The 26,626-nt window shown below is 49.6% G+C and overlaps 1 protein-coding gene across 1 annotated transcript; it reads right to left on the reverse strand.

Annotated features, from left to right (window-relative positions):
* Positions 1-1,442: 1,442 nt before the first annotated feature.
* NOP53 (NOP53 ribosome biogenesis factor) lies at positions 1,443-24,006 on the reverse strand. The gene is made up of 13 exons (XM_035119867.3): positions 23,757-24,006; positions 20,917-20,981; positions 20,629-20,713; positions 18,966-19,168; positions 16,194-16,264; positions 16,007-16,102; positions 15,119-15,223; positions 13,037-13,234; positions 7,843-8,018; positions 7,143-7,209; positions 4,039-4,115; positions 2,705-2,761; positions 1,443-1,522 (listed from the first exon to the last, which is right to left on the reverse strand). The coding sequence occupies exons 1-13, from the start codon at positions 23,996-23,998 to the stop codon at positions 1,516-1,518; spliced, it is 1,449 nt and encodes a 482-aa protein (XP_034975758.3). The 5' UTR covers positions 23,999-24,006; the 3' UTR covers positions 1,443-1,515.
* Between the last annotated feature and the right edge of the window lie 2,620 nt (positions 24,007-26,626).

Raw genomic sequence — 26,626 nt, forward strand, 5'->3', positions numbered from 1 at the left:
AAAAAGGAGCCAGATGTTGTTCAGCCAGGTGCATGAAATGCCAGTGGTGTGCTCTCTCTCAAACACACACAAAAAAGCCAGACCCCACGGCGACAGCCGGTTTAGACAACTAAGGTGCACTCCAAGCCACCTCTGCCGGCAAAGAACTGAACCGGACAGGCTGCTACCTTCCCCAAAGGCACACAGGTGACCCATATTCCTGCAACATCGATACAGATTGGCGTCAAATCACTCAGTAGAGAGAAACCAGCCTCGGAGGACTCTCCCCCACCTGCAAGCTGTCGGCATCCTGGCAGCAGGTGGGGAAGAGAGATCAACAAAGGATGCAGAGCGTGGAGGAGAGCTCCGGAGGTAATGAGAGCCCAACCAGACAAATCCTCGAGAGCTTCTTCTCGTAGGAAGTGGGGGTGTTTTTAATCTTCTTTCCTCCAGGTGATGCACGGGCCGACAGTTTTAGCAGCGTTTGAAAAGGATGCCGCCGGAATGAAGTTAAGTGGGAACCAGTGACAGAACATCACACAGCACAGCAGGAGATTTAGGGGCTTCAGCATCAAGATAAAACTCCCAAAACAAGGTTGGTGGCAGAGGAGAGGCTCTAAAGGCAGCTGGTTGAGATGAGCCTTGGCTTGCCCCCCCCCCCGGACTGGTACCCATCAGTGGTAGCAGCGGAGGGTGGAGCCAGCTCCTCGTTTCCTATTGGCCGAGTGTAACTGCAGAGATTTCAAAGCTTAGTTGGCCACCTCAAGCAGGCTCAAGGAAAGGAGGGACAGAGATCTGACTGACAGAGGTAGTGATGGACATGCCCATTGCCGCTCCCCAGTTCTAAATACAAAGGGTGATACCCAAAAATAGGGATACTCAGTGGGCACACCGAATATCACCAGGCTTAAATAACTTAATTGATTTCAATGGGTCTGCTCAGCAAACATGACTCAAATAAGCCCACAAAGGACTTTGTGCAGCTGCTGAAGTTTGTATTTATATACCGCTTCAATCACCTGCATTTCTGAAGTTTGGCAGCCACTGAGGGGTCCCTGCTGTGCGCAGTGTTTTGTGAAAACTTCGGATACCAGGAAAAAGGGGGCAACAGCCGAGTAGGACTTGCGGTGCGAGTGGCAAGTGTCCACTTGCCTCCTCTTGCAAAACTGGGCAAAAAGCAGACCCAAGCAAGTTATGCAAAGTTAGCATGTGGCTGTTGGAAGTGCCTGATGAAAATGGGATGCAGAGGAACTTTTTGCAGGGCAAAGGTTCCCTTTCTTTAAGAGCAGAAAGCGTACAGGTGTAGGAAGGGTTGCCCGTTTGTGAGCCAGTAACGGACTTAAGGTGACTGATTGGGCTCCCACAATGAGTCAATAAGGGTGACATCCTGTGTCTGCACACTCAAGACAAATGGGGTGGGCGGGGAGGAGAGAAAGAAAGAGAGAGAATAGGTGCAATCTGAGTGTGGTTTATGGAATTTTAATGAACGATTGGGGAAACGGTGAGTTGCTGGGATGCTCTGGCGTAATTCGTGTTCTATAACCTGCAGAATGGGGAGGGAGAGAAGAGAGAACAGTAATGAATTTGGGGGAGTCAGAAGCGAAACCAGGAGAGGTAAGCTTGGGAGGCAGAGAGGGGCCTAGCTGGGAGATGCTAAAACCAGCTGAATTGGGTCCGAGAGAAAGGCTAAAGGGCAAGAAACAAGTAAAGTTGAGACTTGCTTTGGGCTGTTTACACACCATGCACTTGAAGCACATCCTTTCCGCGGCCCAAAATTATGGGAACTGTAGTTTGCCCACACAGAGCTACAATTGCCAGCACCTGTAGCACACCACAGTTCCCAGGATTCTAGGGGGGAGGCACACATAGGGGGTGCATGGAGTTACCAAGATTGTTTAGTTGGGCAAAAGCAGGAAGAACACAGCAGTGAGGGGAAGATCAGCTTGGCCCTAACCATAGACCACCGGAAGCATTGTGCAACCTGCCTCCTAGAAAGGACTCCACTATCAATCTAGCCAGAGATCCAAGGGCTTCTAGGAGATGGAGCCCCCTGCCCCACCCCCAGAAGAACAGCCTGATCCCCCAAATAGACTCAAATGCCTGTTAAGGATTCCTTGCATCTTCACCCTGGCACCCTCAGGCCTCCTCTCCCATGGCTAGCAGACTAAACCTGAGGCAGGGCCACAGTATGAGGCAGGAAGGAGATGGTGGCAGCAGCTGCAGAATGGACCGAACCATCCCACAGCTAGAGGTGGGGGTGCCACTCATGAACATCCCCATATGGAAATGATTCTACACAAAGAGAAAGCTAGCACACAAGGGCACATCTCCCTCTTATGTGCCAACTGCTTTGCTTTATACTTGCAAAGGAGTCCCTGCACCCATCTTAAAAAATATATACTTTGGCTGCCTTGCCCCAGTTAGCAAAGGCACTTTCTTCTTGCTGTTATTATTCTGGCATGTTTTCGCCTTGGCCAGATGATGTTTTTATCTGAAGACGGTGTTTCTATTCAGTATGCCTGTCTGGGCTGTGTGATGCTGCTGCTGCTGCTGCTGCTGCAATTTTAACTGTTATCAACCTGAGTAACGATGCATATGAGCTGGGCAGACTGTGCATTTCTGTCTAAGTAATAAATAAAAGGACGGTGGAGCAAGATTAGAGGGGCAGGGGGCAAGAGCAACTGATTAGCCTGTCACTATCGGGCAAAACGCTGCCACCACTTACGTTATCTCCCGGAAGGCGCGCTTTTCGACGTACTTCACGCGGTATTTCCTCTTGAACCTGGCAAGGAAGACACAAGAGGTTTAGGGACTTTACAGTCCTCAATGAGAGGAACTGCTAAATACACCAGCCCAGAGCCAAGCACAGCAACCTGGGAGGCAAGCCGCCATGGCTGCAGAGACATCTCCTCTGCAAAGGCCACACACCACTTCCCTTGAAAGGTTTCTCTCTCTCCCTCCCTCCCTCCCTCCCGCACCAAGGCTTAGAGATTACGTTTCCCCCCAAAGTCCTCAGGAGTGCTGCGACTATTGCACTTTGTGATTCACCGCTTAAAGATGTGAAGCAACACCATCAAACAACAAGACGGTGTTCTGAGCTGCTGTGAAGCGGAATCAAAGGCTCTCTGATTTGCCACTTCACACACAGAAATCCAAGTGCTGGACACACATCAGCCTCACCTGCCCCCTCTGCAAGTGGTTGCCTGCCAATGTTTTGGATTACAACCCCCCACATCAGCCACAAGCCAGCACAGCCGAGCTGGTGGACATGGAGTTGGGAAAGGCCATTCCACATCCACCCAGGGTTTTTACAATGACATAATGGCCCCGAGACCTCCAGGTATAGACCAGTGTATAAATTGAATGAATAAGAAAGAATCTTTGCTAGTGGTGGGGGGCACAGTTCTATGGAGGAAGAGACAGACACAAGCATTATCCTGCTGCTGCTTATATTGCATGAATGAGAGGAGCAAGAGGAGACCCCCCTGACCTTGCCAATTCTCTCAACTCACTGAAATCTCAGCTTCCTCTCTGGAACGTGCAAATCTTATCAGAGGTTTAAGCAAGTGTGGATAATCCCACGATATCCCATAGTTTAAACAGGCCACAGCCAGCAACAGGTATAGGGAGTTACCCACCCCCGGGGGTAATTTACTGCATTAATACCTGAATCTGGGCATGCCACTGTGGCATCAGAGAACTTCTAAACCGCTTGGAGAAAGAAACAAGAGACTCAGGATTACAGAGTTGGAAGGTCATCTCGTTTCCTCCCCCCCAGCTCCATGCTGGATGTGCAATGCAGGATGTGACCACAGCATCCCTGGACCGATGGCTGCCCAGCAAGTATTTCCAGTGAAAGACTTCCTGTGGCCTAAAGAGCCAACCAGAGGAGGCTGACCGCCATCTCTCTGCAGGAGTTGCTGACCCTGGTGTGCCTTCCACCAGCCAGAGACTAGTTAAGAAACATAAATCAAGTGGGCTCCTTGTGTTAACGGTGAAGTCACCCTGGTTGCCATTTAGAAAAGGAACGCCGCCTGCCAGCGCTGCCATCCCACTCACTTTGCACGTTCCCTGGGCTCTAGGAGGTTGCGTTTTTGTAGGCTCTTGAACCGGTCCTTCAGGATACTGCCTTCAGGCTGGAGGAGGAAGCAGAAACAGAACTTGTGAAAGGTCTGCGTTTATATTAAGCACAAAGAGACCTGTGGTACCCTGAGAGTCTGGCTTCTTGTGGCAGGAGAGCCTTCCTAGCCAAGTACCCATTTATGTGCCATGCAGACTTGATCAGGTTACTCTACTCTTCGGGGAAATTCAGCCAACACCTGGATTCACTGGTTCTCAAGGCACAACATCCAGGTTGTCAGAGAAGGGGGAGAAGGTGAAGAGAAGTAACTGTGCCTGGATGCCCTCACATGCTGAACCAAAGGCAAATTGTTCCGGAAGCTCTGCAAGCGCCATCTTGGTAGTCAAGTTACCCCCACAATGAATTGGTAGTTTTTGCAGCAATGAGCTCATATATGTTTATATTCACTTGCTCTGATGCTATCCTTATCTATGGGCTTGGGGTGCTGGGCTCTGAGACCAGAAAGGGGGTAATGCTTGGGTATTTGCCACCTATGCAGCCATCTGGGCAGGTTAAGCGATGGGAAGTCCGGGCCAGAATGACGTTTGCTGCTTTGTGTATAAAGAATGTGTGAATGTTTGCTTGCGCACAGACAAGCTGTCTCCCTGCTGTGGTATCTGTCCTGCCTTTGCAAAGGCTAGGAGAACTAGCAGGCCAATTTGCTCTAAGTCTGCACCTTTCTTTAACAAAGCACTAGAACAGATCACTCATGTTTTTGACGTCTTTGGTATCCCTGCACCCAACCATTCGCATTGGGCCTGTGGTTCAGAACACCTATTCCCCCCAAAATCCACCGCCAACGTCAAAACCATGAAGGTTTGTTTGCCTTGAACAAAATACCCCACCTTCTCTTACATGCAACCCAAAATTAAACACACAGTTGGGGATTAAAAAAACCTGAATCCACAAACATTCAAGTTTGCCCGTAACAGTCAAACACAGAGACTGGTTCTGGGGAGGCATCTGCAGCTCTACAGATGTTCTTGGGCTCAAACTCCCATCTTCCCCAGCCCTGATCGCTGGGGCTCAGAGTTGGCCCTGGTGTATTATCCGGAGAGCCAGAGATTCCCCACACCAGGTCTCTTGGAAATCATAACCGTTTCCCACAGCAGTGTCAGCTGGAGAGTTTCCCTTTTGCACCAGAAAGTTGAGTCTCAGCAGTGTTCCTTGCAGCGAAGAAAAAAAGGGGGGAAACAGCTGTATGAAGCCCTCCCCTCTTTGCACCAACACCTCCAGCAGAGACACTGCAGGTGTCGGGAGCGCAACTCTTCGCACATCAACTCCTCAAGTACACTCATTAGGTGCCTTCCTGCTCCCTAGGATGGAGGTGTTTTGCATGAGCTCCGGGAGTTTTGCCTGTGAGGGGGGAGGTGTGAGGAGCTGGGAGGGAGGGAACAGCACATTCGGCAAGGGGGGGGGGGGAAGGCCCACCTCCAAAGCCTTCTCAGCCTCGAAGCTCATTGGCTGGAACTGGAGAAGCTGCAATCCCAAACTAGCTTGCCAATTGCAGGGATGCTGAATGGACACTGTGAAATAGGGGCATGCAGACAAGCCCTCCGAAGGGGTTGGGTGGGGGGCCCAGGAGCACAGACCTCCCAACATGTGCTCCCCACGACTAAGAGGCAACAAAGGCAAGAAAGGAAGTTAATTCTTCACACCACAGACCTCTGGAATACTCTGCTACCGTGCACGGCTATAGGCCAGAAGCCCAGCCTCTCTACTGACATGAAATCCCTCTGTGGCATCTCAGATAGTCAAATGCAGAAAGACCCATCTATCGTGTTCATTTTGATGCTGAAGAACATCCTGTGATGTCCACGCAGCACCTCCTCCCTCCATGTTAGTCAGCTGATGCAGGAAGGTGAAGGTCACACCCAACAGGAAGAGGAAGTCAGCACTATCCAGAGCAGGTGTCCCCTTAGAGGGCCCTGGGGGGGGGCACTAAGGGGCAAGGGGGGCGGCGGCAGGAGGTATAAGTGACTTTGGAAAAAATGGCACCACAGGATCAAGTTCACCAATTTTGCAGAAATAATTAAACTAAATTGTTCTAACTGGATTTTGAATAAATGCACAATTAATTGATACTGTTTTTATTCTTTTGTTTGAGCAGAGGTTAGATGGCACCTGTGGTGTATGACTTAGTTGAGACCCCTGCATTGCAGGGGGTTGGGCTGGATGATCCTTGGGGCCCCTTTCCAACTCGACAATTCCATGCCTGCAACTCCTTAGTAGGCTGCGCAAACCGCTATGCTGCAAAAATCCCTTTTTTATAGGGGCCACTGGGGATGCGTTTGTGGAAGCAAGGGGGCAGTGGTCCAAATTGTGTGGGGGAGATGAGTTTGAGAGCTCAACATCCCGGAATGAATTTGTGGGTCTCCCTGACCCAAGCTGGTCCAGAGAAGGGGCACAAACGCTGGCAGTAAGCAACTCTGAAGAGAGGACACCTTTAGAGAGGCCGTTATCTAAATCTGTTGGTCGTGCAGTACCCATGGGGGAACTCTTCTAAATTGGGAAGTGGTGGGGGGCGGGGAAGAGAGAGAAGGAGACTCTTCCTTGGGCGCCTCAGCTCCCCAGTCCTTACCTGCTCGGCAGGGCCAGGGAGCCCCTGGGGAACTTCACATTCCCAGCAAGCACTGCTGCAAATTCTCCGAGCGCAAGGATGGGTCTCATCATCGGACACCAAGGGAAGGAAGAATGCAGGCATGGGCGGGCAGGTGGGGGCCACAGCGCAGAGGCCCCTGGAGAGGAACGGACCACCCCTCAACTCCAAAGGGGCTCTCTTAACTCTGCTCAGCAGCCCCTCCCAACGCCAGAAAGGCTGGGCTGTCCATCTTCGCAGTGGGCGGCCTAATTAGAAAGCTGCGTTCTGAAAAGGGCTGGCTTGAAAGCAGACAGCGAGGGTTGTGCCAACCCCAAGAAGCCGGCGCAGAGAGAACAAAGAGGCGGCAGAGAAATGGAGGGGGGCAGCAATGGGACCAAGGGAACTCTGAACGCTTGATGGGGAAGCTGAATACAGCCTCTTGCCTGTCCTGCAAATGCTCACCTTCAACGTTCTCAGGGACTCTGCCAGCTCAGTGCTCAGCTGCACATCCAGGTCAGGATCCTCATACCTGCCACGCAAGAGGGGGAAACAAAAGGGGGCTGCTGAGAAGCAGTGTTCAAAATTAGCCAGGCACATTCTGCACCTGGCTAGTGGCTGTTTACGACCAAGCGAAGACGCCCATTTTCACACACTAATGCCCCATCATGTGGAATTCTATCCGTTACACTTTATCTGCACACTCAGGACGAATTTCAGGATATGAAAACACTTTTTCTGAGCAGGGGCAGTCACCGTACAGAAAGAGAGGTCGGAATGGGCCAATATATATGTGGACTGTCCCTGGATCAAGTGACACCTCTTCTTGAAAGTTCTCAAAGCTCTCAACCGAGCTCAAGGTGGTCCTCTGAACTGGCCAGGCGTTTAACTGAGAATTGATCGCAGTTAATTTGAAAATTAAGGCTTGCAGCCCTGCCCAAAAATGGCAACAAGACATTCCTTAAACCTTGGTTTAAGGAGCCATTTGGCACCTAGCTAATATATCTTGAATTTCTAGCACTGCTGAGAAGCGTGAGACAGGTACTGGGCCTTCTCCTTCGGAGCTCCTTTCCTGGCAGGGGTAGGGAGAATGGGGACATTATCAGTGGCGTCTCTTAGCCAAGCTCCTCCTCCCAGCCTTGCGTCCCCCTCAACAGGCTCTTACTTGAGCTTGCCCAGCCTCTTGGGCTTGTTTTCTTCTGCCTTGCGCTTGGCCTCCCGCTCTCGTTTCCGGCGAATCAGCTCCGCCTCCCTCCGCTTCACCTGCAGCCGGATCGTGCGCAGCTGGAACACTTCCTGCCGCCGGAGCCGGGCCGCCTTCTCGAGTGCTTGCCGGACTTTCTGTGTGCAGAGGGGGGGAAAGAAGAGAGAGAGAGAGAGAGAGAGAGAGAGAGAAGATGAGGCAGCAGCTCTGGAGAGAATGGCTTCCCTCCTCGCTTTTGCCCCTTGCTGTCCACGGTGTGCTCTGTAGCAGAGGGCAAACCCCTTCCCTCTTGCCAGCACAGGATCGCTGGATCTCTCTCTCAGCAGAGAGGTGGTCGTCCCCGAGAGCTGGCGTCCTCCCTGCTCCCGCATAGCTCCTGCAGGGAGCAGATGGCAGGCGCCAGGCTCGGCCAGATGGCCGCGTGTTCGCGAGCCGCAGCATCATCGGTGGAGAGGATAATCAGGCTCGCTCTGGCAGGTGGCCCAGAAGGCAGCCCCGATTGCCACGGCTTCTCAAGGGCAGCTCAGGGAGCACGGCCGTAGCAGGGGCTTAGGTGCCTGCACAGGAAGGAGTACGGGCGTGTGTAGAAACACACACAGAAACAAATGGGCATTTTACGCACTCACAGGGCAACTGGTCTGTGCATCCCTGCACTAGAACAACTATCATTTTGCACTAAACATTGCCCCGAGGAAAAGCTGGATCATACAGTCTATATGTGCTATGGAGGTTTGGTTCCTCTGAGTACACTCTTATTATTTTTTATTTTTTGCAGCTTAAGAGGAGGAAGCAGTTATGCATGGGAGGAAATCCCCCTGCTTTTTACCAAGCCAGCAACCAGAGACTTCAGTAAAGAAATGTCAAGATTCTTTCAAGCACATAACCATCGGGGCTAGAAATGTAGTGTTTAATTTTACAGGAAAGGGAGGTACTGAGGAAGCCGAATCCTCTAGCTATTTTGTAGGTTTTCTGTGCTCCAGCAGGGTCAAAGTGCACATGGACAGCCCTGTTCACCAGAGGCCTTGTGGGAACCTGCCATGCCCCATGCAACCATGAGCCCGTTTTGTGGCTGTGCTTATAGCGAGCTTCACTTCCAGAGACGAGAATAGAGAAACAGCCCACGCCCACATCTCAGAGGCACTAACTCAGCTGTATTTAGCCTTTGGCTAATTAAACTATCTGTGGCCTTCTAAACTGGGGTGTGTGTGTTATTGTTACTGCTTGTTGCTGTGCTATGTATTTTTGTTTTTATATTGTAAACCACCCTGTGATCCTCAGATGAAGGACAGAATAAAAATAAAAATAATAGTAATAGTAATAGTAACAACACCAACACCAGTTATTGTAGCATGATGTTGAAGAGAGTCTGAGCTGTGAGGGAAGGTGCCCCCAGTTCAAATACCGCCTCTGCACATGGCTCAGCTCCCAGGATCCTTTGCAGAAGGTCACATGTGTGTTTTAAATATATGGCATGCAGAGTCTGAGAATAGCGGTTGACCAAAGGCAACCTTATCTTTTCAGTCCCACGTAGGAGCTGGGGAAGGCAAATACCAGTCTTTCGGCAAGGTCTTACAAAGAAGTGTTAATTTCTTTAATAACGAACATTGAGAATAAAGCATTTATTCTTGTGAATATGAGGGAAAAAGGTGCACCCTCCTTCGATCCACCACAGTATTGAAAGGGAGTCCCAGGCCAAAGTCCTGGTGCAAATCAACCCATGGCCCCAAAGGACCCAGATATGACCAAGAAAACATCACACAAAGACCCATGTGCATAATTTTTGGGGGGAGGGGGGAATCACAACTAGAATCCCCCTCCCCCACTTGATATTCTACATATGCAATTTTTTAGTTTTTCAACCGACGAACCCATTTTTCAAGGCATGTTCCACAACAGGGACAGGGGAACCTTGGCCTTCTGTTGGGGCTACATCCCCTCTTACCATTGTCCACACTGCCTTGGGCTAATGGGGAGCTGGGAGTCCAATCATCCCCTGGAGGGCCCCCGCTTTAGAAAAACAACACGCCTGAATCCTTGGCTGAACTTGATTCAAGATGGAAGGTGCAAAGAACCGGGTATTGACTGCAAACTTGAAACCAAGCCTTATGAAGAACAGCTGTGAGGGAGTCAGATGTGTTTAGCCCAGGCATCCCCAAACTTCGGCCCTCCAGATGTTTTGGACTACAATTCCCATCATCCCTGACCACTGGTCCTGTTAGCTAGGGATCATGGGAGTTGTAGGCCAAAACATCTGGAGGGCCGCAGTTTGGAGATGCCTGGTTTAGCCTAACACTAACTGAGAGCTGACATGACAGGTCACCTTCAAATACAGCCATACCTTGGGTTTTTGAACAGCCTACTTCTCTACACATGGATATCACCAAATGGGCAGCATCGAAATCAGATTGATTATATTCTCTGCAGCCAAAGATGGAGAAGCTCTATACAGTCAGCAAAAACAAGACCTGGAGCTGACTGTAACTCAGATCATCAGCTTCTTATAGCAAAATTCCAGCTTAAACTGAAGAAAGTAGGAAAAACCACTGGGCCAGTAAGATACAATCTAAATCAAATCCCTTATGAATACACAGTGGAAGTGAGGAACAGGTTTAAGGATTTAGATTTGGTGGACAGAATGCCTGAAGAACTATGGATGGAGGCTCGTAACATTATACAGGAGACAGCAACAAAAACCATCCCAAGGAAAAGGAAATGCAAGAAAGCAAAATGGCTGTCCAACGAGGCCTTACAAATAGCGAAGGAGAGGAGGCAAGCAAAATGCAAGGGAGATAGGGAAAGATACAGGAAACTGAATGCAGATTTCCAAAAAATAGCAAGGAGAGACAAGAGGGTCTTCTTAAATGAGCAATGCAAAGAAATAGAGGAAAACAATAGAATGGGGAAAACCAGAGATCTGTTCAAGAAAATTGGAGATATGAAAGGAACATTTCGTACAAAGATTACCATAATAAAGGACAAAAGTGGTAAGGACCTAACAGAAGCAGAAGACTTCAAGAAGAGGTGGCAAGAATACACAGAGGAATTATACCAGAAAGATATGGAGGTCTCGTATACCTCAGGTAGTGTGGTTGCTGACCTTGAGCCAGACATCTTGGAGAGTGAAGTCAAATGAGCCTTAGAAAGCATTGCTAATAACAAGGCCAGTGGAAGTGATGATATTCCAGCTGAACTATTTAAAATTTTAAAAGATGATGCTGTTAAGGTGCTACACCCAATATGCCAGCAAGTTTGGAAAACTCAGCAATGGCCAGAGGATTGGAGAAGATCAGTCTACATCCCAATTCCAAAGAAGGGCAGTGCCAAAGAATGCTCGAACTATCGCACAATTGCGCTCATTTCACACGCTAGCAAGGTTATGCTTAAAATTCTACAAGGCAGGCTTAGGCAGTATGTGGACCGAGAACTCCCAGAAGTGCAAACTGGATTTCGAAGAAAGCTAGAGAGTTCCAGAAAAACGTCTACTTCTGCTTCATTGACTATGCAAAAGCCTTTGACTGTGTCGACCACAGCAAACTATGGCAAGTTCTTAAAGAAATGGGAGTGCCTGATCACCTCATCTGTCTCCTGAGAAATCTCTATGTGGGACAAGAAGCTACAGTTAGAACTGGACATGGAACAACTGATTGGTTCAAAATTGGGAAAGGAGTACGACAAGGTTGTATATTGTCTCCCTGCTTATTTAACTTATATGCAGAATTCATCATGCGAAAGGCTGGACTAGATGAATCCCAAGCCGGAATTAAGATTGCCGGAAGAAATATCAACAACCTCAGATATGCAGATGACACAACCTTGATGGCAGAAAGTGAGGAGGAATTAAAGAACCTTTTAATGAGGGTGAAAGAGGAGAGCGCAAAATATGGTCTGAAGCTCAACATCAAAAAAACCAAGATCATGGCCACTGGTCCCATCACCTCCTGGCAAATAGAAGGGGAAGAAATGGAGGCAATGAGAGATTTTACTTTCTTGGGCTCCTTGATCACTGCAGATGGTGACAGCAGTCACGAAATTAAAAGACGCCTGCTTCTTGGGAGAAAAGCAATGACAAACCTAGACAGCATCTTAAAAAGCAGAGACATCACCTTGCCTACAAAGGTCCGTATAGTTAAAGCTATGGTTTTCCCAGTAGTGATGTATGGAAGTGAGAGCTGGACCATAAAGAAGGCTGATCGCCGAAGAATTGATACTTTTGAATTATGGTGCTGGAGGAGACTCTTGAGAGTCCCATGGACTGCAAGAAGATCAAACCTATCCATTCTTAAGGAAATCAGCCCTGAGTGCTCACTGGAAGGACAGATCGTGAAGCTGAGGCTCCAATACTTTGGCCACCTCATGAGAAGAGAAGAATCCTTGGAAAAGACCTTGATGTTGGGAAAGATGGAGGGCACTAGGAGAAGAGGACGACAGAGGACGAGATGGTTGGACAGTGTTCTCGAAGCTACGAACATGAGTTTGACCAAACTGCGGGAGGCAGTGGAAGACAGGAGTGCCTGGCGTGCTATGGTCCATGGGGTCACGAAGAGTCGGACACGACTAAACGACTAAACAACAACAATTTCTCGAACGTTTTGACTCCTGAATGCTGCAAACCCGGAAGGGACTGTCCTGGTTTGCGAATGCTCTTTTGGAAGCCGAATGTCCGATGGGGCTTCTGATTGGTTGCAGGAGCTTCCTGCAGCCCACCGGAAGCAGAGCCTTGGTTTCCGAACCTTTTGGAAGTCGAATGGTTCTGTTCGACTTCCAAGGTACGACTGTAACCGAGGGGCAGCCACATGGAAGGTAGAGCAAGCTTGTTTCCTGCTGCCCCAGGGGGTAGGACCCAAAGCAATAGATTCAAACGACACGAAGGGAGATTCCTGACTAAACATCAGGAAGAGGGTAAGACCAGTTCCACAGCAGAAAGGACTACCTCAGAACGTAAGGGGGAACCTCTGTTTTTAAACAGAGGTTGGATGACCATCTGTATAGAATTCTTTAGCTGAAATTCTTGCGTGGTGGGTGGTTGGACCAGAGGACTCTAGGAAACCTTCCAAGTCTACAACTCTATGGTTCTAGGATATAAGGGAGGGGCTCAGGCGCAACTACAAATCTGGGGCTGTGTGCAAGTTTTGCACTAGACCGAGGGCAAACCCACCTTCCGCTTGGCCTCCTTCTCCTTCTTCCGCTGCCGCTCTGTTTTCTTTTCTCTTGCCACTGCTCGGGGCAGACGAGGTGGAGGAGCAGCGTCCGCCTGCGACTCTCCCTCCTGAGGTTCCGATGGGCTCTCCTGGCTCCCTTCGCCGTCCGACTCCTCCTCCAAGAGGCCCTCGCACTGCTCCTGGAACACCGTCTCCTGCAAGCGCGGAGGTAAGCTGCATCATTAGGAATGGGTTGAGGATAGAGAAACAGAGAGAAACATCGCACACCCTGCCTGGGCTGCATCGTCTCTCAACGGCCGGTAGCATTCGATTAATATTCCTCAAAAGATGTGCCAACTCTCTTAGGGAGAAGCAGGCTGCTGCAAAGGCAAAAAGCTCTTTCCCATTTCACTTTGCATGATACCTTCTGCCTGCACATTGATATATTTGAAAGGGGCCAGCAGAGCCTTATAGAAGTATAAGCCATATCATAAAATATCAGTGTCCGACACTGAAACACCAAATAAAGAACAAGGCAGGTAATCATTTAAAAAAATTAAAACCAAACAGCTATAAAAGGCCTGCTGACATGAACAGGTCTCGTGACAAGATACCTAAAGGTCAAAAAGAGAGCAAAATCTTTGCTGGAAGAGTGTTCCATTGCAAGGGCCTAGCGATGCTATATGGCTGACTTCTACTGGAGGCCAATAGGGCCTCTGTAAATGGAAGGACAACTAACAATTGTTGTTGTTGTTGTAACACTTAAAAAAGCCCTCAGCTGCATTTAAATTCGACATACAGAAAGACCCAGGACACAGGATCTTGCATGGCTCTTCCAAGCCTTAGGCTGGTTCTTGGCTCCTTCCCTAGGCGTGGGTGCTTTTGCTGTTTGGTGGGAGGCTGCTGCTGCTGCTCAGTGCCAGGTCCTGGCACCTCTGGGCAGGATTATTTACAGCTTCTCAGAGGCCGGCACATCCCTTTAAACTGATACAGCGCTATAGGGTTAAGGCCTATTAGGAGGCTAAATATACACTCTCCTCGGGCCAAGTGAGGAAACTGGCTCGCTTCTAGTGGGAGAGGGGTGCTAACCACAGGCAAAGCGGCCACGTTACCCTTTCCTGGTCCTCAGCAAAAGAGGATTCGGCGAGGAGGGGCTGAGAGCCACCGAGTGGCAAATTTTCACCTACATAAGCACAATGATTTCTTGCTGCCAGGCTGCGACACCACAGCCCAACCCCTCCAGGATCACACCTACTAAAAAGCACTAAAAAGCCAGGAAGTGACAAATTGTGATCTTGTCATGCAGCACCTGAACTGTCAATGTGTTTACAACAACAGCCGCAGGTAAGCATCCATGAAAAGGCAGCTTCTGTCAGCTTTTACAAACTCTCCTTCCACGTTGGGCAGCTGCAGGTGCTGCTTGCCCTGAAAACTCCTCCCTCTACCAAGCCCAAGAATCTCCTCCTGTAATGCACAGATGCAACTTAGCTGGAATAAAAATGTGGGAAGAGTTTTCCTTGAGACTGAAAGCTTGAAAAGCCCCGGCCTAGATGAGCCATTGTCATTTTATGGGCCTTTGCAGCTTTAGTGTCCGTCACCCCTGGCAAACATGGAAAGGATGGCATAATGATGTGCTCTTGACTTAGAAGAATGTAACAGTCAGGAGAGCTTGACTGACTCTATCCAAGACACGGCCTCTGCACTCTTTCCACAAACAAGACACACTGCTGCTTCCTTGAGAGCCGAGAAAAAAACCAGGACAGCCTTCCCCCCAACCTGGCAACTTCCAGAATGTCACTGTTGGGACTCCAATTCCCATAATCCCTAACCAATAGTCTGGGGTTGACTGGAGTCCATGTCTAACATCTGGAGGTCACCAGGTTGGGGAAGCCTGCCCCAGGATATCCTGACCAAGTCTTCACTTGATACGGTACAATCCTCTGGTCCAATGGTAGCACCTCTGTTCCTCCTGCTATTGTTTTTGTCCGTCGTCGTCCCCTCTGCCTCCCAAGAACAAGGTCAGAATGCCAGCAAGGGCGCAGGTCAATTCTCCAACAGCCTCAGCAGTGGAACTCCCTTCTGCAGGGTCGAACGCTCACCTCGGTGGGGGCTTCATCCACTGTGGGGAACTTCAGCTGACGCTCCAATCTCTCTGCTGCCTTCTGCTTCTTCAGCTCGGCTTCGTGGGCTTGGAGGAGGAGGGCCTGCAATGGGGGAGGGAGCGGCATGAGCAGCGGAGGAACAGGCATAGCGATCCCTCGTGGGACCTCCGCTGTGATGCATAAGGGACTGCTTCACTCATCCCAGAAAACTCTCTTCCAAGTCAGGCCCAAATGTGGCCCTTCAGCCCTCTCTGTCTGGCCCTCAGGATCCTTCTCAAGCTATGTCCCTCACCAGCCCTGCTCCACACCCTCCCTGAGTGCTGTTTCCTGGCTGCAATGCTTTATAAAACGGTAATATCACTCATTTGCTTGGCTGCCGGGCTGGCTGAGCCAGTGTGGCATAAAGGTTAGTGTTAGGACTCAGACCTGGGAGAGGCCAGGGTTCGAATCCTCTACTCAGCCATGAAGCTAATGCTGGGTGACCTTGGAGTCAGTCACCACCTCTTAGCCTAACCCACCTCAAGCTTCTTGAAAGGTGAAGGTGGTATATCAATATAATAAAACAGATAAAAAACAATGTGTGTGTATGTGCCTAGACACCTCTAACTGAATCTAGCCTGCTGCACATAGCTGAGAGTCACAACTTCTGCGCTGTACAAATCTGACCCTAGTCCCACCCGCCACTGGCAATGGCCCCTGGAAGCTTGCTGGTGAGGAAATGTGGCCCTTGAATTGAAAATGGTACCCCACCCCCACTTCAAAAAAGTGTGATGTGTTCCCTTGGCCCCTCCATTGCCTGTGCCCCATCCCAGTAACCATGGCTCCTTTCCCAATCCCTAGCAGTGCCGCAGCCGCATCCCCACAGGTGGAAAGGCTTGTAGATACCTGGTGGGCTTCGAAACTGGGGTTGTATGACCCTCCTGGGGGAATGACCTCCACGGCTGGCAACTGAGATCGAGCCTTCTGCAGACGCTCTGGGCGCTAAGGAGAGATAACAGAAAAAAGAGAGGCTGAAGCAGCCCCCGGCTCCCCACGCAACCCCCCCTGCTCAAAAGCCAAGGCCTCCGTGTACCTTCACGGGCTGTTTTTTGGTCTGCTCCAGGAACCAGGAATCCTTCCCAGCCAGGGCTTTGTCCAGTGGATCTGGGAAGACAAAAAAGGGAGGGGAGGAGAAAGAAAGCCGTGTCACAAGGCCAGCAAGAGCCTGAGCTTCTGCTTCTGAACGAGGTGTGAGATGCGGTCTCAGGGGCTACAGACACTCAATTCTCCCCCCATCAGCACACAAGCTCTGTTTTGGCAACAGTTGCCACCCTAGCCGGAGAGTGTGGGCGGGCAGTCACGTTCCAGCCACCCACGGGAACTGGACAGTGGCCTGGAGGGAGGTCATTTTGTGCTCTGAAGTACTTAGATTAGCCCTGAACCTTTAACCCCAAGCAGATGGGGGGTGGGGGGTTCAGGGAGGAGAAGGCGGAAGCAGCAGCTGGGAAGGATAAACACAACAGGCACCTGAAGGTAGGGGAGAAAAAGGGAGGGGGAGCGAGGGATGACTGTAGCTGCTGAAACCTGCTTGAATGAGTGTCAGCTGGGATGGAGAGAAATGCCAATCACCGCCCACCACCTTGTTCGCTGAGCCAGGCAACTCCTGCTGGAAGCAACATGCAGAGGATGTGGGAGGGATTCCCTGCAAGGGGAAATCCCACAGGGCCAGTCTGGCCAACTGGGTACGTCTGCTTAGGGAGCCAACCCAGCAGATGCTTCCCTCTGCCATCGGGCTGCCCTTTTCAGTCTCCGGGTCACAGAAGAGAGTCCCAGAGACCAGCTTGTGCTCTCTTTGTCTCCCCGCCTCTTCCCAGCCAAATAACTCTCAGCATCTCTCCTCTAACTACCGGAAGCCCTCATAACTTTTAAGATATCAAAAATTCTTAAAAACAGTCAGGATTTTTTTGGGGGGGGGGGGGGAGACACAGCAGAGATTCTACCCCTAAAATATTTCCCTGGGTTCCTGAAAAAGATCCTTTTCAGCATGTCGCTGTATGAGTGCTGACCTCTCCTGGAGAAAGCTAGCATGACACTGGGCCATGACCTAGATAGAATCCGGGGGCCACACCGACTTCCTTCCCCTCCCAACTGAAGAGATTAAAAGCTGGAACAGGTACACATCTTGTAACGTAGAAAAGGCGGAGGAGATAAAGACAAAACCAGGAAGCCGATACACGCGTGTGATTACACAGGTACGTCTACTAGAGATAGAGATTCAACCACATGTTGAGGAGAAGGGAATGAACAGCCTGTGTACCCAAGAGACACAAACTTCTCTCTCACACACACACGACCACCACCACAAAGGATGGCCATCTAGGTAACAGGTAAATATTCCACACTACATCAACCTGTTCAGGTAAGAAGTGAATGGATGGCACAGCAGGTGGCACCTCGCCTGCATCACACCAAGCATGAGATGACATTTCAAACCACTGCCTTTAAGCTTCTGTTCAGTCCTTGCAAACAAGACACATTCTACCCACAAAACATAACTTCCTTCCACCAACAACCAGGTCACAAAGTCTCGAGAGGACAGCCAGGATGGGGCAGTTGTGTTTTTAAAGTAAAGCAGGGGGGGGGACATCCCAGAACTGTTGAAAAGTGAAGCTGGGTTCAAGAAGTGTCATAGATCAGGTGGCTAGGTTCCTGGAGAAGGTTTCACCCATGCTCATTCATGGCACCTCAAGGCATGAAGCGGAGAGACGGAGCAGGAAAGATGAGCCACAGAAAACATGACTAGCAGAGCAAGGAGCTACAGGTGAGAGAACAACCTGCTGCAAAATGCACCAACCATTCCTTGCATGACTCTCAACTGTTTGCAGGAAAAGCAACTACTCTGGGGTGTTCTCAGCCCCCGTCAGCTATAGGAATGCAACAAGGGACCACTAGATATGTGGAAGGGTGACACAACTTTGTCCTTCATCTCTAGGGCAAATGTATTTTAGATGCTGGGGGGCGAAAGTAGCCTGCATCATATAGGGTTCCACACACACCAACATCCTATTGAATTAGCTGGACACCAACACCATCACATGCCACTAGAGCTTCCCTCCAGATACATGTAAATGCTGCACGCAAAGGAAGTGGCCTGTAGTTTAGGTGATGTTTTACGTGAGATGCTGGGCCACATAGAATGACCTTCAGGATATGGGTGGTGCTGTGGTCTAAACCACCGAGCTTCTTGGGCTTGACAATCGGAAGCTTGGTGGTTCAAATCCACGTGATGGGGTGAGCTCTCGTTGCTCTGCCCCAGTTTCTGCCAACAAAGCACTTCAAAAGCGCACCAGTGCAAGTAGATAAATAAGTACCGCTGCACCAGGAAGGTAAATAGCGTTTCCGTGCGCTCTGGTTTCCGTCACCGTGTCCCATTGCGCCAGAAGCGGTTTAGTCATGCTGGCCACATGACCCAGAAAGCTGCCTGTGGACAAACGCCGGCTCCTTCGGCTTGAAGCGAGATGAGCGCTGCAACTCCATAGTCGCCTTGACTGGAGTTAACCGCCCAGGGGTTATTTACCTTTTTACCTTTTACCCTTCATGAGTCCTGGAACCCCATTCAGGCCCAACATTCCATGAAAACTGGCTTGCTAACTGCTGACTTATAACCAAAGCATGAGGCTATGCTCACCTGCCGGACTTTCCAAAAGGATGTAATCACTACTCCACCACACCTGTTTATAAAAGGGGGGTGGGATAGCAGCAGTGAAACTCTCAAGTCCCATCCACCAACTGTAACTCAGAAGACTCCTCCCTCTTTCTAGAGCTAGGGATAGAATTATTGCACCCGACTGCCTCCTCGACTTACTTGAGTCTGACCACATGTCATAGAACGCCCTGGAAGGATTGATGCCACTGTCTGTTTCTGCAGCTTTCACTGCTGGGGGCTTCTGCAACCTCTCCTGAAGGAGGCGCTCTTTCCGTGGCACCACCCCTTTCTCAGTCAACTTCTCCCAAAGCCGCTGCTTCCTCTTTAGCTTCTTGCCATTGGGAACCTGGTGGGCGAGGATGCTAAGGAGAATAAAGACAAGTTTTTGGTCAAGCAGGACCGCTGCTAGCCGCTGCCGCTGCCAACCGCTGCTGACAATTCCGAGATAAATGGATAAATACTGTCTGATACTGCACAAGGCAGCTTCTTATCCCGCCCTTTCCCCTACTGAATCATACATAGCAACTCATGACATGAAATTTATTAGTCAGAGACTTGTGAAACACAAATGGAACTACAATCCCAAAAGCAAAATTTTTTTTAAAACAATATACAACAAACAAACATTTAAAACAATATACAACATCAGATTTTAAGTTTTAAAATGCAGAAGGCCGAGGGCTTGCTGATCAGAAGGTCAGCGGTTCGAATCCCTGCGACAGGGTGAGCTCCAGTTGCTCGGTCCCAGCTCCTGCCCACCTAGCAGTTCGAAAGCACGTCAAAGTGCAAGTAGATAAATAGGTACCGCTACAGTGGGTAGGTAAACGGCGTTTCCATGCGCTGCTCTGGTTTGCCAGAAGTGGCTTAGACATGCTGGCCACATGACCCGGAAGCTGTATGCTGGCTCCCTCGGCCAGTAAAGAGAGATGACTGCCGAAACCCCAGTGTCGTCCGCAACTGGACCTAACGGTTAGGGGTCCCTTTACCTTTACAGTCCCAAAGTCTAGTTCTAGGGACTGTGTCGAAGGCTGCTTTTAGATCTACGAAGGCGTGGTATAGTGAGGCCAGCCCTCCTGATTTGTATTTTTCTATGAGATGTTGAAGCGTTAGACAGTGATCTATCGTGGACATAGCAATTCAAAAAACTCTCCAGTTGCTCCCTCACTTTACTTCCTGATACTGTAGCAGCAGCACTTTAATCTCATGGCAGCAAGAACAGGGCCTCCTCCTCTAAAGCCCAAGGGATTTTGGGGAGGCAAGCTACCTAAAGATAATGGTAGTTTGAAGGAGGACATTGACCAGCTGGAAAGGAAGCCACAGAGCTGTAAGGAGTGCATCCTAAAGAGTCTAAGTAATATGATGAAAGAGTGGCTGAACTAAACTTTGTGGGGAGGTGAAATACTGAAAAATTCCCAATACTGAAAAGGTCAAAAAGTAGGAGAGAAACACTCACACCTCCCTGAGAATCTGACAGGCAACAGAATGGATGGAAATTATTACTGTGAATTTCTATTTCCAGAGTCTCCTGGAGGATTACCTGCAGTATGGTCATATGTAGATTAAGAAAAAGGCTCCAAAGTAGTTCAGTGAACCAAGTTGCGTAAAGAGACCGTGCGAAGGGCAGTCTGCTAGATGTGATGCAAGTTAGTGCTGGGGGTCCGAAACTTACAACTTATCCTACCTAGCCGCACCGTTCCTCTCTTGCCTCTAATTGTCTCCCTAAAGCTCAAAGGCTCGGGGCTAAGATGGGGGATATCAAGAGCACCAGTCAGGCAATGGGGTTTCCTACAGTTTGTTCTGCACAACCCAGAAGACGACTTACTCTTTAGGTGGAGGCACTTTGGAATCCAGCTGCAGGATCAAGTCGATCTTCAATGGTTTCTCTTTGCCACACTTCTGTTTTCGTCCTGGAAGGAAAAACCAAGCCAAGGATTCATCAGAGAGGCACAACCAACAAACAGCATTATGAAGTAAGTTGCGAGCAGGAGTCGTGAGTCCCACTCCAGGTGGCGGCTTATTCTGCACGCAATGGGAACACTTTGATCCAGGCTCCAATTTCTCTGGTATTCATGACCCAAGTTGACTCTTCTTGTTCATTGCAGCCTCTTACCTTTTTCTTGAACGCCAGTGTCTACGAAGAAGAGGGTTTCGTTGGGTTTCTCTGACACAGGTCCTCTGGAGAGAAGGGAAAAATAAATTTGGACCACTACAGCAGGACTATTCTCCAGGCCCCAGATATCCAGCCAACAGCTACCGTTCTGCTCCTGCATCGCAACAACACTGAGAGCCAGTGTGGCATAGTGTTTAGTGATGTACTAGGACAGAGGTCAGCAATCTAAGGCCCATGGGCCGGTTCTGGCCCATGAGCTTCCTGGAACTGGCACACGGCTGTTCCGCCGTGCTTTTTTCCCGCAGTGCCATTTTTTTCTCGCCGTGGGAACTGACTTCCAGGTCGAAAGAGCGCCGGAAATAGTGTGTGCGCATGCACAGACTCACATGCTCCAGTCCACCAAGAGGTCTGCTGGGGAGTGGACCGGGCAGGCCTCAAAAAACGTTGCCGACCCCTGGACTAGGACCTAGGAGGTCAAGGTTTGAATCTCCACTCATGTCATGAAGACCAATGGGTAACCTTGGGCCAGTCACCATCTCTCATTCTAACCTACCTCATAAGGTTGTTGTGAGTATAAAATATTTTGGGGGGGGGGGGGAGAACCACGTACATTACCCTGAGCTCCTCAGGTGGCATATAAATAATGCAACAATAAATAATTATTTATTATTATCCAAATCCAAGTTATTAATTATTATCCAAATCTCAGGCCACTCCACAATGCCCTCAAGATCTGCACCCACACTGGCTATCTGTGCCAACAAAACATTTTCTCCCACAGGTTTGGCCTCCTGGAGGGGGCCTGGGTTCTACCCCAGCCCATAATGTCTGCTGCACACCAGTGCCCCATAACTGTGGGTGCATCATCGTGTACTCCCTAGTAATGATCTCCCCACACTTCTGCAACTCACTCCTCCCAGAACTATCGGTCCTTCAGCACCCCTTTCTGCTTATTTTATCTTCAACCTCTCCTTTCATGCACAAGAAAGGTGCATGAAACCACACATGGGAAATGCGGATAGAGAGGTTGTTTCTGCTACCTCTTGTAATACTAGAACCCTATGGGGTCACTCCCATGAAGGTGTGAGATTCAGGACCAGCGAAGAACTGCATCACACAACACATAGCTGAGATCTCATGATAAAAGGCAGTATATAAAACCAATTTTTTTAAAAAGCTAATCAGCAGAATTCACTTTCACAAGACGGACAGATGGGCACCGTTATAGGAATTCTAAGGTCTCAAAGATAGAATGTTGATAATTGCACAAGGTAAACAGTATATAAACCACATGTCTAAAATTGTATAGGAAAGCATTCCAAAAGCCAACTTGGCTCTCCTGAAGGCTCTAAATCTTTCCTCTGCCTCCTTAATCCCCCTTGCCTGAGAACACTTAGGCAGACAGAAATCAGGGGAAGTTCCTGAAGGGATTCCTCTCCTATATATATGAACCTCCTTTGTATTGTCATTGCTTGCTTGCCCGGATGCTTTGCACTGAGGGATGTGTGACGGGCATCCCTATTGTCTTATCAAATGCTAATGTTTTGTGTAAACTGTGTCTAGAACGATGCGTGATGTAATTTCTGGCTATTTGTAGAGGAGGAGGATGTCCTTTTCCATGCCAAAATGGAAACCCTTAAAAGAGATGTTCTGGGTCTCTCTTGTCTCCTTCCTAAGAGAGGAGGGAACTCTGTTGCAACAGAAAAAGAAACATATCTGTCTTGCTTTCATTGCATCCTGCCTCCATCTGACCTATCATGGACTTCGGGAACTCAGTCCCTTGGGTAGTTGAGCAGCAACCACCCCTATTTTTCCTATGGTACCTCTACTTACAAATTTAATGTGTTCCGAATTCACATTTGTAAGTCAAAAAAAATTGTAAGTCGAATCCCATAGGAATGCATTGGGAGAAAAAAAATCGTAAGTTGAAGCAACCCTATCTAAAAATTTGTAAGTAGAAAAAATCCTATCTAAACCGCATCCAAGATGGCGGACAGAGCTACGTTCGTAAGTAGAAACATTCGTAAGTAGAGTTATTCGTAAGTAGAGGTACCACTGTATCAGCAACAAGCTACATGGCTGTAAAAAAAAAGTGCTGGAAACTCACGCAGCACAAGGCTATCAGTGGCCATGACAACCAAGTTATCTCTCCATTGAGCCCCCAATACCAAAAGCTGGGAATCACCAGTGGGGAGGGTTCCACCAGCATTATTGCTTTCCATTTCTAAGTTCGGAATTTTCTTGGTGGTCAACAAAAGAGATTTAGAGACTGCCTCAAGGCAAATCTTTAAAAAATGTAGTATAAAAACTGACAACTGGGAAACACTGGCCTGTGAGTGCTCCAATTGGAGAACAGCCTTTACCGAAGGTGTCGTGGGCTTTGAAGACACTCGAACACAGGACGAAAGGGAGAAGCGAGCTAAGAGGAAGGCATGCGTGGCAAACCCTCATCGTGATCAACTCCCGCCCGGAAACCAATGTCCCCACTGTGGAAGGTCATGTAGATCCAGAATTTGCCTCCACAATCACTTACGGACTCACTGTTAAAACCGTGTTTATGGGAGACAATCTTACTCGGCTATGAGGGATCAACAATGAAGAAGAGCTTGTGGGAATCTATCTGGCTGTCCCCTTTGGGTCCTGACCCAGCAAGGGGCTGTCAGCCCATTCCAATAGGAGCCCTGCTGGGTCATGGCCAGAGGCAAACCAGGCTCGCACCCGCCGGGTATGGTGAGGGCCTCCCCAGCCCTCCTGGGGTATGATATAGGCTGCCCCCGAACCTGGAGGTTCCACGCTTCGACCGCACCCCCCCCGGGGAGGAGATTCGGGCCCAGGCTCACCCCAACTGCCTCAGCTCGGCCGCCTTCTCCTGCAGCCAGTCTCCCAGTTCCCGGCCGAGCTTGGCTTCCGGCCCTCGCCACCGCTTCCAGCCCTTCTTGCGGTTCCTGGCGCCCAGGCCCCCCGCCCGCCGCGAAGGGAGCCGGCCCGGGTCGCGCGAGTTGGGGCCGAAGCCCAGGAAGGCCGCATCGGTAGGAGGAGTAGCAGCACCAAGAGCAGTCGCAGTCGCCGCCGCCGCCGCCATCTTGGGCCACGAGAAAGAGCGAGTCGAGTGCGCAGGGCGCCGGCGTCGCTTCCTTCTGCGTGAAACAGGAAGTGAGAACAGGTAACTTCCGGCGCTGGCGGCCATTTTGGGAGAGGCGCCCGCGATAGCAAGAGAGAGGGCGGGGAGTGGAGAGGGACAGGTGAGGTCAACTTCCGGTATTAAATTTAAAGGCGTCGTCCTCCCATTATTATTATTATTATCATCATCACCATCATTGAATTGTAGAGTTGTAAGGAGCCACGGGGGTCACCCAACCCCTTGCATGGCGGGTTGCGTGTGTGTGTGAACTAGATGACCCTCGCATCCCTTCCCACTCTTCTATGATTCTAACGCAGGAATCTTTTGCCCAAAGCAGAACTCGAACCCACAACCCTGAGATAGAAGAGTGTCGTGTTCTACTGAATGAGATATACCAGTAGCCGTCATTAAGCAATAGGAGTTACAGTATCATCTAATTATTTATTACCCCCAGTGGACTCAGGGAATGTATGCAGGCAGAGCGGGGAGGTCGCTGAGTTACTTGAGATGGGGAGGGGGGCTTGCCCTTTCCCGCGGAGGAAAGCGACGCGGCATTTGGGATTTGTGTTTAGAGAGAGATGGCGGGTAAGAAATGGCATGATTAGAAGTGCATGGAGTTAGGCACGGGGTGGAGAAAGTGGGTGGAGGAGAGTTTTATTCCCTCTCTCATAACGCTAGAGCTTCCTGGACATCCATTGAATCTGAATGTTGGAACAGTGGAACTCCCTGCCACAGGAGACAGTGATGGCCACCAACTTGGTTGGCTTTCAAAGAGGACTGAACAAATTCACGGAGGAGGAGAGGGCTCTCAGTGGCTGCAGACAATGGGGAAGCGGAAGGAGGGTTGGTATTTTATGTTTTTGGATAAATATAGGGTTGTTCTTTCTTTGGGGCGAGGAGAAAATGTGGGGCTGGGGCTTGACTAGATGACCCTCGTGACCCTTCCAACTTCAAGTCTATGATTCTACAGTTCCCTACTCCTGAGGTATATGATAAATCCAAGTACTATGCACACATATGTATGTGCATTGTCAGTTTTGCATGCAGCCACTAGGGGACAAGCTTGTCCCAGTCCATCTGGGCTCTGGAGGGGCCGGGTGCTGGGTGTGGCTGGCAAAGGCCAGGGTGGTGAGTGTGTTTTTCCAACACTGCTAACTGTTTTCACAGCAGTTTGAGGGCTGGCGGATGTTTCCCCTCGGTATTCATGCCGCACCATCCGCCAGTTGGAAGATACAGGCTCCCCACTGCTGCTTAAATCAAAAGTAATCCCCGTGGCGTCGGGGGGGGGGGAAGGGGGCATTAAACGTAATGCCAGCCACCCCTACAAACCCCACACACCCCTCATAATTTGTGCTATCTGTTTTGCACGGAATGGGAAACACGTGAAAGCTGCAACTAGTTACAGCGGACAACCAGATGTGTGCATTTTGCAGAAATGGAAGAGATTACTTGGACTTGCGATACCATAATGTATGGATTATTGCAATCTGACTCATCACCCCTTACTGGTCCAGAGAGGGAAGGAGACTCCAGACAGATTTTTTTTTTTTTTTTGCAATATGGTGCAAGTTTCCTGAGGCCTTTCTTTATCTGGAACATAATTGTGCTCTATCATAATTGCAGAGACCAGTTGCGTTGACTGCCTGACTAACAGTTTGGGATTGAAAGTTTGGAGACTTCACTGGAGGGACTTCTCTATACAGTATCTTGCTGCACTGAGGGATAAGACTTAGCATATCTTCTGTGCAGACTCATACGTGGCTGTATTATCCCTGTTTTATTTCAGTGTGCTCCTCGATAATCGATACATACATATCTTCCAGTGTGTGGTCTCACTGTTGTTGTTTAGTCGTTTAGTCGTGTCCGACTCTTCATGACCCCATGGACCATAGCACGCCAGGCACTCCTGTCTTGCACTGCCTCCCGCAGTTTGGTCAAACTCATGTTTGTAGCTTCGAAACACTGTCCAACCATCTTGTCCTCTGACGTCCCCTTCTCCTAGTGCCCTCAATCTTTCCCAACATCAGGGTCTTTTCCAAGGATTCTTCTCTTCTCATGAGGTGGCCAAAGTACTGGAGCCTCAGCTTCACGATCTGTCCTTCCAGGGAGCACTCAGGGCTGATTTCCTTAAGAATGGATAGGTTTGATCTTCTTGCAGTCCATGGGACTCTCAAGAGTCTCCTCCAGCACCATAATTCAAAAGCGTCAATTCTTCGGCGATCAGCCTTCTTTATGGTCCAGCTCTCACTTCCATACATCACTACTGGGAAAACCATAGCTTTAACTATACGGACCTTTGTCGGCAAGGTGATGTCTCTGCTTTTTAAGATGCTGTCTAGGTTTGTCATTGCTTTTCTCCCAAGAAGCAGGCGTCTTTTAATTTCGTGACTGCTGTGATCAAGGAGCCCAAGAAAGTAAAATCTCTCACTGCCTCCATTTCTTCCCCTTCTACAGTATTTGCCAGGAGGTGATGGGACCAGTGGCCATGATCTTGGTTTTTTTGATGTTGAGCTTCAGACCATATTTAGCGCTCTCCTCTTTCACCCTCATTAAAAGGTTCTTTAATTCCTCCTCGCTTTCTGCCATCAA

The sequence above is a fragment of the Zootoca vivipara genome, chromosome 6 (assembly GCF_965207765.1).
Source record: "Zootoca vivipara chromosome 6, rZooViv2.hap1.1, whole genome shotgun sequence".
In the NCBI taxonomy this organism is placed as follows: domain Eukaryota; kingdom Metazoa; phylum Chordata; class Lepidosauria; order Squamata; family Lacertidae; genus Zootoca; species Zootoca vivipara.